We start from the raw sequence: 12017 nt of genomic DNA on the forward strand, positions 1-12017 counted from the left end.
GAGAAGAGAAAGCATGGTGATAAAAGCCCAGGTGTAGCCAGGGATATTACATGATTGTGGCCGTGACTTCTAGAAAAATTAACTAGACTTGATTTTCTAAAATACTCAATCTATGTTTTATACTTATTTTTATATCTTAACCTTTTTTTGTTAGCGTTTCATCTATAACTCTTGACTTCTCTATCTCCCTAGTCTTTTCTATGATTCTTTTTTATTAATCAGAAGATACTGGAGAACTATTTTATAATTGTAAAGGATTAGTTGGAAAAATGAAGAGGGCATGTTATAAAAGGGACTTAAACACATAACCACATTTTTGATCTTGCTTAGATCATGACAGGATCTACCAACTATAAAATAACAGTTAGGGGACGGTTGATATAATTTGAAAGTGGACTGCGTATTAGTTTGTGTTAAAGGCATTGTTATTTTGTTGGGTGAGATAATGGCATGGTAGTTACATTATTTTTTACAAAGATTTTATTAGTTAGAGATGCATACTGATGTGTTTACGGGTAAAATGTTAAAAGGGATCTGCTTTAAAACATTTCAGGAAAAAGAGTGATGGGCATTGGGGAGGATAAAGTATAGCTGTAACAACCATATTGATCAAATATTGACTGTTGTTGAAACTAAGTGGTGGATAATGGGGTCTATTATTCTCTTCTTTCTACTTTTTGTGTATGTTTGAAAATTTCCATATTGAAAAATTTTTAAAGACTAAATAGAAAATTAACATAGAGTTATTACAGAAAACTGAAAAACGGGCAAAGGCTAACGGGTTAAAAACGAACATGATCGCACCAGCCAGACCTATCTGCTGTTAACATTCATACCCTCCTGGTCTTTTTCCCATGTGTAAATATGTACATACACATTAATTTTTAAAAAAAGAACATTGAGGTCACTCAGTGTCTAAATTTTCTAACTGAAAGATATTTAAGCTTTTAATGTATCATGAATAATAGTCCTTATCATCATTCTGGTGGTTTCCAAGCATTTGGGGAAGATCCCCTGGAGAAGGAAATGGCAACCCACTCCAATATTCTTGCCTGGAGAATCCCATGGGCAGAGGAGCCTGGTGGGCTACAGTCCATGGGGTCACGAAGAGCTGGACACGACTGAAGCAGCAGAGCACAGCACATCAGCATTTCAATGTCTAGATGTATTTCACTGTTCTATTTTTAAGATTTTTTTTTGATGTGGACCATTTTTATAGTCTTTATTGAATTTGTCACTTTATTGAATATTCTCTTTTATGTTTTGGTTTTCGGGGAGTCATGTGGGATCTGAATTCCCCGACCAGGGCTCGAGCCCACACCCTCCGCACTGGAAGGTAAAGTCTTAACCCTTGGACCACCAGGGAAGTCTCTGTTCCACTGTTTTGGGGCTTTTAGGTTCTTATTTTTCACCCCCATGAACATGAATATCCTTATGAATAAATGGTTGTTCATATCCACATACAGATCTTTAGGCCTTGATCCTGGAAATGGAACCATTGGGTTGGAGGGCACATCCAGGGTCTGCAGTTTTACACAAATGTCAAGTGGCTTTCAGAAAGATAGTACTGCACCAGCGATAAGCGGGAATGCCTGTTTTTCTGTACTTGCAAGGCCAGAAGACAGAGTGGTTCAGACCGGTCATGAGTGTCAGGAGTGAAGAAGTGTCACTGCTGTGCAGAGGCATCCCTGATGCTTACACTGGGCGCGTGATGGCCCGGTGTGCTGGGGGAAAGCAGGGTTAGTCGCAGTGAGTGTCGGTGTGGCCGGACAGCTTATGCCGTATTAGTGGAGGGGCTGTGGGCCTACACAGCAACCCAGTGTCTCTGGTTCTCGAGGAGAATCCTTGATGTGGCCCAGAACCACGGCTCGGATCAGTAGCTCAGACTCTGCCGGTTGCTCTCTCTTTCATGCTGTCGTGTCTCGTGGGCAGTTCCCATGGCGCTTGGCCTGTGCTTCATCTCTGTATCGTATAGGTCACCCTCCTGGATCATCTTTGAAACCCAGCTCATCTTCTAAACTCTCAGGCTTCTTTCAGTACTTTTCGGTTTATCTTGGTGTTACGGTTTGATAATCATTCTTGCTCATGGCAAAATCTATATTGTGTTTACATTTTGAGGCCTTCATAAAACGGCTGTTTAACACCTGTCTGGGAGCTGCCAGTTTATATTTATGTCTGTGTCCGTTTCCATACTCCATGTCGTTGCTTCATTCTGTTCCATCAGCCAGCGGTATCTTAGGCTGTCAGAGGACAGGATTCTGAAACTACCTTTTAGTGTAAGAGATTCTAACTTCGTAGTGAGCTTTTTTTAGACTCTTGGTTTAAGTACAGAGTTTAATGGAGTCAAACAGGTAAGGCTGTTAATTGAGAAGCAAATCAGCAAACAGTGAACCTAGAAAATATAGCCAAGATAATAGGATTAAAATACAAGAAAATGCTTCCCACTGTTCCTTTTAAGGAAATTAGGTCCTAATAAAAATACCCTTGAACTTAATTGGCTACATGCTATTTTGTAGTAATCAAGCTTTTGTCTCTTTGACATATCCCTGAAGGGTGTCTAAAGTCTGCCATCTTCTCAGAATAGCTGGACACAGCTTGGGCCTCATGGATTTCCCCTCTGGACTGTGAACATTTGTAAGAGAGAAAGAAAAGATTATAGGGACTTCCCTGGTGTTGCAGAGGTTAAAGCATTTGCCTGCAATGTGGGTGACTTGGGTTTGATCCCTGGGTCGGGAAGATCCCCTGGAGAAGAAAATGGCAACCCACTCCAGTATTCTTGCTTGGAGAATCCCATTGACGGAGGAACTTGGTGGGCTACAGTCCACGGGTCGCAAAGAGTCGGACACAACTGAGCGACTTCACTGGTGGTCCAGTGGTTAAGGTTCCACACTTCCAATGCAGGAGGTATGGGTTTGATCCCTGGCCGGGGAACTAGATCTGACATGCTGTGCAGCACAATAAAAGAAAACCAGAAATGATTATAAGCACACACACCCTCAGAGTCATTTATTATTATATTACACAACTGCTTCCTTGTGCAAAGTTTAAAGTGTAGGAACCTACCAAGTAGAGAGCTATCACTCAGAGAGGAGTTTATTTTAGTAATGAATTTTTGGGGTGTACCTGATGATTTTTGTTTTGTGTTGTTTTTAAAATGTAAATTTGCCTAAAGTTCTCTTCCAGGGCTTGCCCTGAATCTTCCCGTTTCCCCACTGTTTCCAAGCCTTCCCTGTGCACCTGGCTAGACTCTGCCCATATCCTGAGGAGGAAGGAACTTAGTTTTTTCTGTGCTGTGCTCAGTCCCTCAGTCACGTCTGACTCTTTGCAACCCTGTGGACTGTAGCCCGCCAGGCTCCTCTGTCCGTGGGATTCCCGAGGCAAGAATAGTGGAGTCGGTTGCCATTTCCTCCTCTAGGGCATCTTCCCACCCAAGAATCAAACCCATGTCTCCTGCATTGGCAGGCGGATTCTTTACCACTGAGCCACCTGGGAAGCCCGCCAGGTGTTCTACAAGAAGCTGAAATATATCACCAACTGTCCTAGGCACTTTTTCTACTCAGCTCCATTTACACCTCACAATAATATTGCGGTGGTGCTGCTATCTACGGGAAGAAAAGCAGATTTTGGAAAGTTCAGTAATGTCACTGAGCTCTCACAGTGACAGAGTGGCAGCTGTAGCCTTGACATCAGGAGCCGTTGGTCCCTCGGGAGCTGGGATGGGTGGGGCGCAGCAGGGTACCGGGTGGACAGTGCAGGTCTTGAGTCTGAGCATTGCGTGCCGGTGTTTGGACAAAGCCAGCAGCAACAGGCTGGGGGCATTGCCCTCCAGTCATCATTGTGCCAGGGCCAGCTGTAATTAGGGAAGCCTCCCCTGGCTCAGTAAAGCTCTATTTTGATTCTCTTTCAGTGTGGTATGATGGAAATTATACAGTTCTAAGGTAATTTAAATGGACTGAAAAAGTTTTAGTTGTTTTCGTTTAAATTTTTCCTTCTGTTCGTGTCTGAAGGCTGCTGTAACAAAGTACCACAAACTAGGTGATGACTGAGAACAACAGAAATGTATCGTCTCACAGTTCTGGAAGCCTAAACTCAAGGTGTCGGCAGGCTTGGTTTCCTCCCAGGGCTCTGAGAGAAGCTGGTGGTTGCTCCTCTCTGGCTTCCAACAGTCTTGGCTGTTCCTGGCTTGCAGATTTATCGCTCCGGCCCTTCACTCGCACATGATGTTCTTGTGTGTGTCTGTGCGTCCAGATGTCCCCATTTACAAGATGCCAGTTGGGACTTTCCTGGTGGTCCAGTCGTTGAGATGCCGCACTTCCACTGATGGGGGCACAGGTTTGATCCGTGGCCGGGGCACTAAGATCCCGTATGCAGCGCAGTGTGGCCAAAAAAATAAAAAAAGACACCAGTCATACCCGATTATGACTGCATTTTAAATTCAGCCTCTATTACACTTTCAGTAAACATAGTGCCAGAATGGTATCCGTGGTCCTCCTGTGCTGGACCCGAAGGCAGGATTGGATTCTCCATTAACCAAATGGTCCAGGGCCTTAATGTGGCTTTCTTCGCTTTGGGATCAGTTGACAGAATTAGCCACAGCCAAGTCGGCCACCTGTGCACGATGGGGTTGGGGGAGAAAAGGTCCTGTGCTCTTTATTACTTGGTTCAAACATCAGCCCTTCATGACCTCCAATAGTTGTTTTCCATTATGTGAGATGTTGAAGAGTATGCTGCTGCTTCTTTCTTTCACGACAGCTAAGCAAGAAAACAAAGTTGCCTTCTAAACAAAGACAAACTTGCTTTGAAGCAGGGAATCTGTGGTCTTTCAAGTTTCCCCTTCTCATCACCAGTAGCCATTCTCCGGGAAGCATCCTTCGCTCCAGAACAATGGACATTAGTTAATAGTCTGTTAATTCCTCCTGTTTCCCATGGGAAGGAGCTTGTGTCCACAGCACGTCGGGGAGTTTCAGAGCCTGTCTTAGAGCTTTTGCTAAGGAACTTGTAACATGGAAGGAAGTGTCCTAGGCAACCTCTGGAAGGGAGGCTTTTCGTTTATCCAGGCTTTTGCCCTCTCCCACCCCGAGTATTGCTGCCCCTGGGCCGGGGGTGAGTGGCAGGGCCGCGGTCCGAGCCGTTCTCACTGTGCGTGTGTCTCGTGCAGACACCAGCTGGAGACCCCGGGTCATTACTCTCACCTGGCTGCCTTCTATGAGGACAAGAAGGGGGTGCTCCACGCCGGTCCGGGGAGAGGTGGCGGCCTGCCCCCCGTCTACTGGCTGCCTTCCATCCACCGATACGTGTACCCTGAGATGAAGGTAGGTCAGCCAGAGTCTCACGCAGTCCCGGGCTTGGGTCTGGGGACAGTAGTTGCTGATTGTTGTTTTCATGAATAAGGAAATTTGTGTCTTGGGCTAACACCCAAAGTCTGCTTTTGATAGAATAGGATTGTAACCTCAGCATTTGGTTCTTATTTAAAACATAAGGCAAGTTGTCTTAACATGCTTTCTAATACTTCCGTAATAGCGGTGCAGAGCCATGTGAGGGCTCAGTGGTGGTGGACTCCTGGGGGCGGCGCGTGGATCTGATTCTCGTGATTGCTTCGGCTTTAAAGGCAGACATTTGAACTAAAAATGAAGCGTTCAACAGTTGAGATATTTCTTAGTCACCATATTTTTGATATCACTTTACTGTGTATTTTTTCTGAATTACTGTGTACTAGAATATGTTTATTTACTATTAACAGAATACCCAAGCAAGCGGTAGGTATTGGGAGGGTACAAAGAGCCCCCCCTTTCCCTCCTCCCCCAGCTCTGCCCTCCCCCTCCTCATCTGCTTCCTCCTCCTCCATCCCCCTCCCCCTCCCCCTCCTTTCAGTTTTAAACATAGTGCCAAAATGGTAGCCGTGGTCCTCCTGTGCTTGACCCAAAGGCAGGATTGGATTCTCCGTTAACCGAATGGTCCAGGGCCTTAATGTAGTTTTCTTGGCTTTGGGATCAGTTGACAGAATTACCCACAGCCAAGTCTCTGCCATCTGTGCAGGATGGGGTTGGGGTCCATCCCCCACCCCTCCTCCCTCCTCCATCCCCCTCCTCCATCCCCCATCCCCCTCCTCCATCCCCATCCCCCTCCCCCATCCCCCTCCTCCTCCATCCCTCTCCTCGTCCTCCATCCCTCTCCTCCTTCTCCATGCCCCTCTTCCATTGCCCTCTTCCATCCCCTGCTTGTCCCTCTCCTCCATTCTCCATCCCCCTCCTCCATCCCCCTTCCCCCCTCCATCTTCCACCCCTCTCCTCTAATCCCCCTCCCCCTCCTCCTCTCCTCCCCCTCCTCCATCCCCCTCCCCCCCATCTTCTACCCCCTCTCCTCCTCTAACCCCGTCCCTCCTCCTCCACCCCGTCTTCCTCCCCTACCCCCTCTCCCCTCCCCTACAGGCGGCCACAAGATACTTCAGTGGAAATTTCAGGCTCCCTGGTAGAGAAATTATACTGAGTCCTCTGAGAGGACTCTGAGAAGGCTCTTGGAAGAGCATTTGAGGGATCTAACTGGAGGAAAGTGAGGGATGCTAACTCAGGCTGAGGGAAGGCATGCGCCGCAGGGGGCTGTGGTCCAGCACTCGATGTCAGCACCTTCTGTGAGTTAGACCCCCTGCTGACTCTTTATCTGTATCTGTTGCAGCACTCTTTAAAGTGGATTTTTTTTTTAATCCATGTTTTACAGATAAACCAACTGAAGTTTTTAAAGGTTCAGCGACTTGCTTAAGGCCTTACAACTAGTAGGAGATAGAGCCAGGATATTAACACAGGCCTGGTGCCAAGGCCAATGCTTAGTCCTCCCACTCCACTGCCTTGTGGGGATGTGCATGAGAAATCACAGGGCGAGTTCATGGGCGTGAGAAGACTGGTTTGACTGTGACGAATATCAGTGTCATCTGGCCAGGAGTAAAAAGTGGAAAAATAGGTTGCAATAAGATTGGAAAGAACCTTAACTGTTAGACCATGGTATTTGAACCTGAATAAGTACCAGTTAGGGTCTTGTTAGGAAAACACAAACTATGCCAGGTATTTCAGACTGATTCAATACAGAGAATCGGTAATACAGGAATTGGAAAACCAAAGTCACAGAGAGGTAACAAAATAGCCTAAACGCTAGAAATACAGACAGTGGCTACCTCCCTGTATTAGTTATCTGTCGCTGCATCACAAGTTGCCCTCAAATTAATGGTTTAAAACAGTGAAAGTTGCTCAGTCATGCCCAATTCTTTGTGACCCCATGGACTATATATAGTCCATGGAATTCTCCAAGCCAGAATACTGGAGTGGGCAGCCTTTCCCTTCTTCGGGGGATCTTCCCAACCCAGGGATTGAACCCAGGTCTCCCGCATCACAGGCAGATTCTTTACCAGCTGAGCCACATCTCTCAGTTCTGTGAGTCAGGGATCCAGGCTTTGCTGGGCCCTCTGCAAGACTGCAGTCAAGGTGTCTCTCATGACTGGGGGCTTATCTGAGAGCTCGACTGGGGGAATATCCACTTGTGAGTTCACATGGTGCTTGGGAGGATTGAGTTCCTTGAGGGCTGTTGGACTGAGAGCCTTGCTGACTGTTTAGAGCCTGTGGCAATAAACAAACACGTTGGGTCTCTCCAACATGATGGCTTCCTTCATCAAAGCCAATGCGTGAAAAAGTCTGCTGGCAAGGTGGAAGTCACAATCCGTTGTATTAACTGTGGAAGTCACAGCGCTGTAGTGTTGCCATATTCTAGTGGTTAAAAGCAAGTTACTCAAGAGGAAAAGAGGATTGCACAGATAGACAGCAGGTAACCAGTGAGTGGGGGAGGGGTTGGTGGTGTGCCTGGGCTCCTTGAGCCTTCCTGCCATGCATTCCCGGGGCTGGAGTAAGAAAGAGGGGAAAGTGACAGGAAGTGACATCTGAACTGCAGGAGCTCGGAGGAGGGGCTCTGCGGAGGTGGTTCTCAGACCGCTTAGGGAGGCACCGTGCACCTGGGCACGGTGTGGGCAGGGCTTGCCTAGGGCCAGGGATGCCAGGAATAGCTGGAGTCTAGAATGGAGGTGTCCTCTGCCCCTGGAGAAATACCAGCGGAAGCTGGACCCTGAAACTAGAAGCTTCCTCCTGCCCTCCAGTCTCCTGTCACTGCCCCCCTTCGGTGGAACCTAACAGGTAGCCAGCGGGCATAAGAGTCTGGGAAATGTAGTTTGAAGATTCCCCGGGCGGGTGCTGTGAGGCGGTAACTAAGAAGCTGTCAGAGGACCATTAGGGCAGTTCTGGGCCTGCATTGATGAAAACCTACTTTCCTTCTCTTTACTCCTAACTCTGACCCCCTTTTTCCTTCTGAATTCAAGGCTGTCTCCAAACCCACAGAGAGGTGACCAGCATCTGACCTAGGTGCCCTATACTCCTCTCCCCAAGATGCCAAGAAGGGGACCAGAGGGAGAAAAAGTGAAATCGCCTGTTTTTTGCCTTATTGTGGGCAGCTCATTAGCAGACATGTAAAACCCTGGGAGATGCTGGGGAAAGGGCACTAACAGGTTGCAGGTAGAAATGCGAACAGTCTTCTTTTAAAAAAACGATTTGTTCGTGCTTTATTAAACTTCAAAATATTGCATCCTTTGATCTGATAGTCTCACTCCTTAGGATCTGTCTTCTCTGTGAACCACCAGCGTGTCATGACGTCTGTATGAGCATGTTTAATTCAGTATTGTTTGGAGTGGCAGACAAATGGAGTACTCCGTATATTACACAGCCATTCGGAATAATGAATTAGAGCATAACTAGCTGATGAGGGATGCTCTACTAGGAAGTATTGTGAGAGAATAGCAAAGAGCTGAAAACTGTATGATGTTATCACTTCTGTAAAATAATCACTGCCTTGGGTATGTACAAACATGTAGATATATTCACATATGAACATATATACAGATATGTATCCACATACATATATGTATCCATGTCCACATACATACATGAACATGGGAAAAAACATGGATGGGTGTGATGTAGGTTATTAACATGGGGTGAGGGATGAAGTGTGAATCCGAGGGACCTACCAGCGACAGTTAGGGAGTAAGAAGAGGATGGGGTGCCTGACATGAAAAGTTGGAGGGAAACCTCAAAGTAGGAGCTGTGCAAGTCCAGAAAAGAAGGTTCTCTGTAAAAGCTCCAAGGCCAGAGGAGGGAGATGTGTTGAGGTGAAAGCACAGGAGAAATCTCTTGTATCGTGCAGTCGGGGTGCAGCCTAGGGCCGCGTCTCAGCAGAGAGAAGGTCCCCTCGCTGGGCTGCTGCCCGTTTGGCCCTGGCACAGGCCCTGCCCAGTCCCCCAGCTACTTGTGGTTCCCAGAAAGCAGCTTGTTCTCATACCTCAGGGCCTTTGTACACCCTCCTGCAGCCCCCAGCCCCTCTTTCATCACAGCTCTCATCAGGCTGGTGTTTAAGTGCTTGTGTGCCTGCTTCTTCCACTGGCTTGTAAACTACACACTTTGTCTTGGAAGTGACCTTCCAAATCATTCACAAAGCACTTGGCTTGAAACCTGGTGTCTTGTCAGTGACAGTTGTGTCATGTGGCTTTCCCATGTGCCAAGTGTTGCACACGATTTTCCTCAAGTGGTCCTTCTAGCCATATGAGGGATGTGATGGTATATCCCCATTTTACAGGTAAAGAAAGTGAACCAGAAACGTGGGCTTGCTTTCCTGAGGTCTCCCTGTCAGTAAAGGGCAGAGCAGAACCCTGGCCTCTGACTTCCCTGGGTCAGATAGAGCTTATGCAGTTGCTCCTGGAATATATCTTGGCTCCTCTGCCCGCCTGGGAGGTGACCCTCAGAGTTGAGGGGCCCTGGCATCCAGCACTGAGAGGAGACGGGGGTGGAGTTGGGACAAGGGGGTGGAGTTAGGTATGGGGGTGGGGTTATGTGCAGGGGGAGGGGTTATGTGCAGAGGGTGGGGTTAGGTGCAGGGGGTGGAGTTAGGTGCAGAGGGTGGGGTTAGGTGCGAGGGTGAGGTTATGTGCAGGGGGTGGGGTTAGGCAGAGGGGGTGGGGTTAGGTGCGAGGGTGGGGTTAGGTGCAAGGGGTGGAGTTAGGTGCAGGGGGTGGAGCTAGGTGCAGGGGGTGGGGTTAGGTTCCAGGGTGAGGTTATGTGCAGAGGGTGGGGTTAGGTGCAAGGAGTGGAGTTAGGTGCAGGGGGTGGAGTTAGGTGCAGGAGGGTGGAGTTAGGTGCAGGGGGTGGAGTTAGGTGTAGGGGGTGGAGTTAGGTGTAGGAGGGTGGGGTTAGGTGCAAGGGGTGGAGTTAGGTGCAAGGGGTGGAGTTAGGTGCAGGAGGGTGGGGTTAGGTGCAGGAGGGTGGGGTTAGGTGCAGGAGGGTGGGGTTAGGTACTGGGAGTCCTTGTGCCAGCGGGGTAACCTGTAATCCCACATGTCACCTCCCACGGGAGCTGATTCCCTGTGTATTTGAGGTGTCCCCTAGGACAGTTGGTTCATCCTTTCCTTCCTCCCTGTGCTTAGTCATTTTGGGAGCTGAATGGCCTCACTAAGGTGTGCATCATCCCGGATTCAAATATTACAATCCAGCTTCTCTTCCTCTGCACCCTTTCCCCAGACGAAGTAGTTAATGATCCTAAACTCTCACTTCGGTGCATCCGGGGAGCTGCTGAATGGTAGGTGTCTGGTTTAAAGATAAGACTTTCAAAGTGAAAAATACCAGTGTATCTGTTTAGTTATACCTTGAGTTATTTTTGGTGGGGAGGGGTAGTTAGCACACACTTACATTGCATATTTTTTTACAATATTTCTAACAAGTTATTCCTCCCTCCCTCTCACCCACCTCTGTTAACTTTTTCAGATCACACACCCAGCTGGCTGCATGTCCCAGTTTATTAAGTTCTTTGGCGAACAGATCCTCATCCTTTGGAAATTTGCCTTACTTCGAAAGCGCATTTTGATATTTTCTCCCCCTCCAGTGGGCGTTGTATGCTATAGAGGTAACTAGAAGCCAAGGTCAGGGACTCTGCCCAAGCTCCCTGCGACAGAAACTGCCCCATCCTTTCCATTGTTGACCAAGGTCAGAGGGGTTGATCCGTGTCAGGGGCTCACTGCTTTGAATCCCTGGAGGGCCGCAGCTGGACTGATATCGGAGAATGTGGACTCCGGCAACAGGGACGATGGATCGGGTGGCAGAGGAGTAGTCTGGAGAGAGAGAAGGGCCTGGATTAAGGCAGAGAGGATGGCGTCCAGATATAAAAAGAGAAAGCTGGCAGAGGCTGGTGTCAGATTGGGTTGTAAGGTTCTGATGTGAGAGGTCAGGGCGGGAGAGTCCAGGATGACAAGGACGGTAGGGCCACCAGCCGGGGACGTGAGGAGGAACAAGGCGGGGGGTGGTGTCCCACTGGGACACTACCTGTGTGTGTTGCTCTGAGACCTTCTCGAGGTGGACGCTAGGCAGTGGTCTAGTTGGGTCAGGACCTTGGGGGACAGGCTGGGTTCTCTGCCGCCACGTGGAGAGAGTGAATCAGGAGGGATGTGTCAGCGTGGAAGATGCTGGCCCGGGAGGTGAGCCAGAGGAGGAGGAAGACAGAGGAGGCTGAGGAGCGCAGACAGAAGAGGGGAGGGGACCAGGAGAGGCAGGGGTTGCCGTGGGCAAGGGTTCTAAGGGGGAAGGTCACCAGTACATCCTAAGCAAGATCTCCTGAGAGAAAGGCTGACCCGTGGCTGAACGGAGACTCTAGTGATGCTGGCCGCCCTGGAGGCAGGGGGGCAGGCTGGGAGGGGGACCCCGGGCGCCCTCACCTCTGCTGTCCCGCCAGTGTACTGCTGCTGCTGCCTGGCCAACGTCTCCCTGCCTGGCATCGGGGGCACCGTGCCCGAGTCCAAGCCTTTCTTCTACGTCAACGTGGCCGACATCGAGAGCCTGGAGGTAGAGGTGTCTTACGTGGCCTGTGAGTACGGGGCCCGCGCATCCCCGGCACCCCCCGCCCCTCCAGGGGCCCTGGTTCCCTGAAGGGCTGCCCTGCGGGGG

The 12017-nt window shown here is 49.0% G+C and overlaps 1 protein-coding gene across 2 annotated transcripts in view; it reads left to right on the forward strand.

Moving 5' to 3' along the window:
- KIAA1147 (KIAA1147 ortholog) overlaps positions 1–12017 on the forward strand; it is a 47199-nt gene that overhangs the window by 30341 nt on the left and 4841 nt on the right. For both annotated transcript variants that reach the window (XM_018046853.1, XM_018046852.1), the window contains exons 4-6: positions 5159–5312; positions 10845–10983; positions 11806–11937. In XM_018046853.1, the coding sequence (XP_017902342.1) occupies positions 5159–5312; positions 10845–10983; positions 11806–11937 (425 nt within the window). The remainder of the gene's footprint in view (positions 1–5158; positions 5313–10844; positions 10984–11805; positions 11938–12017) is intronic.

The sequence above is a fragment of the Capra hircus genome, chromosome 4 (genome assembly GCF_001704415.2).
Source record: "Capra hircus breed San Clemente chromosome 4, ASM170441v1, whole genome shotgun sequence".
In the NCBI taxonomy this organism is placed as follows: Eukaryota; Metazoa; Chordata; class Mammalia; order Artiodactyla; family Bovidae; genus Capra; species Capra hircus.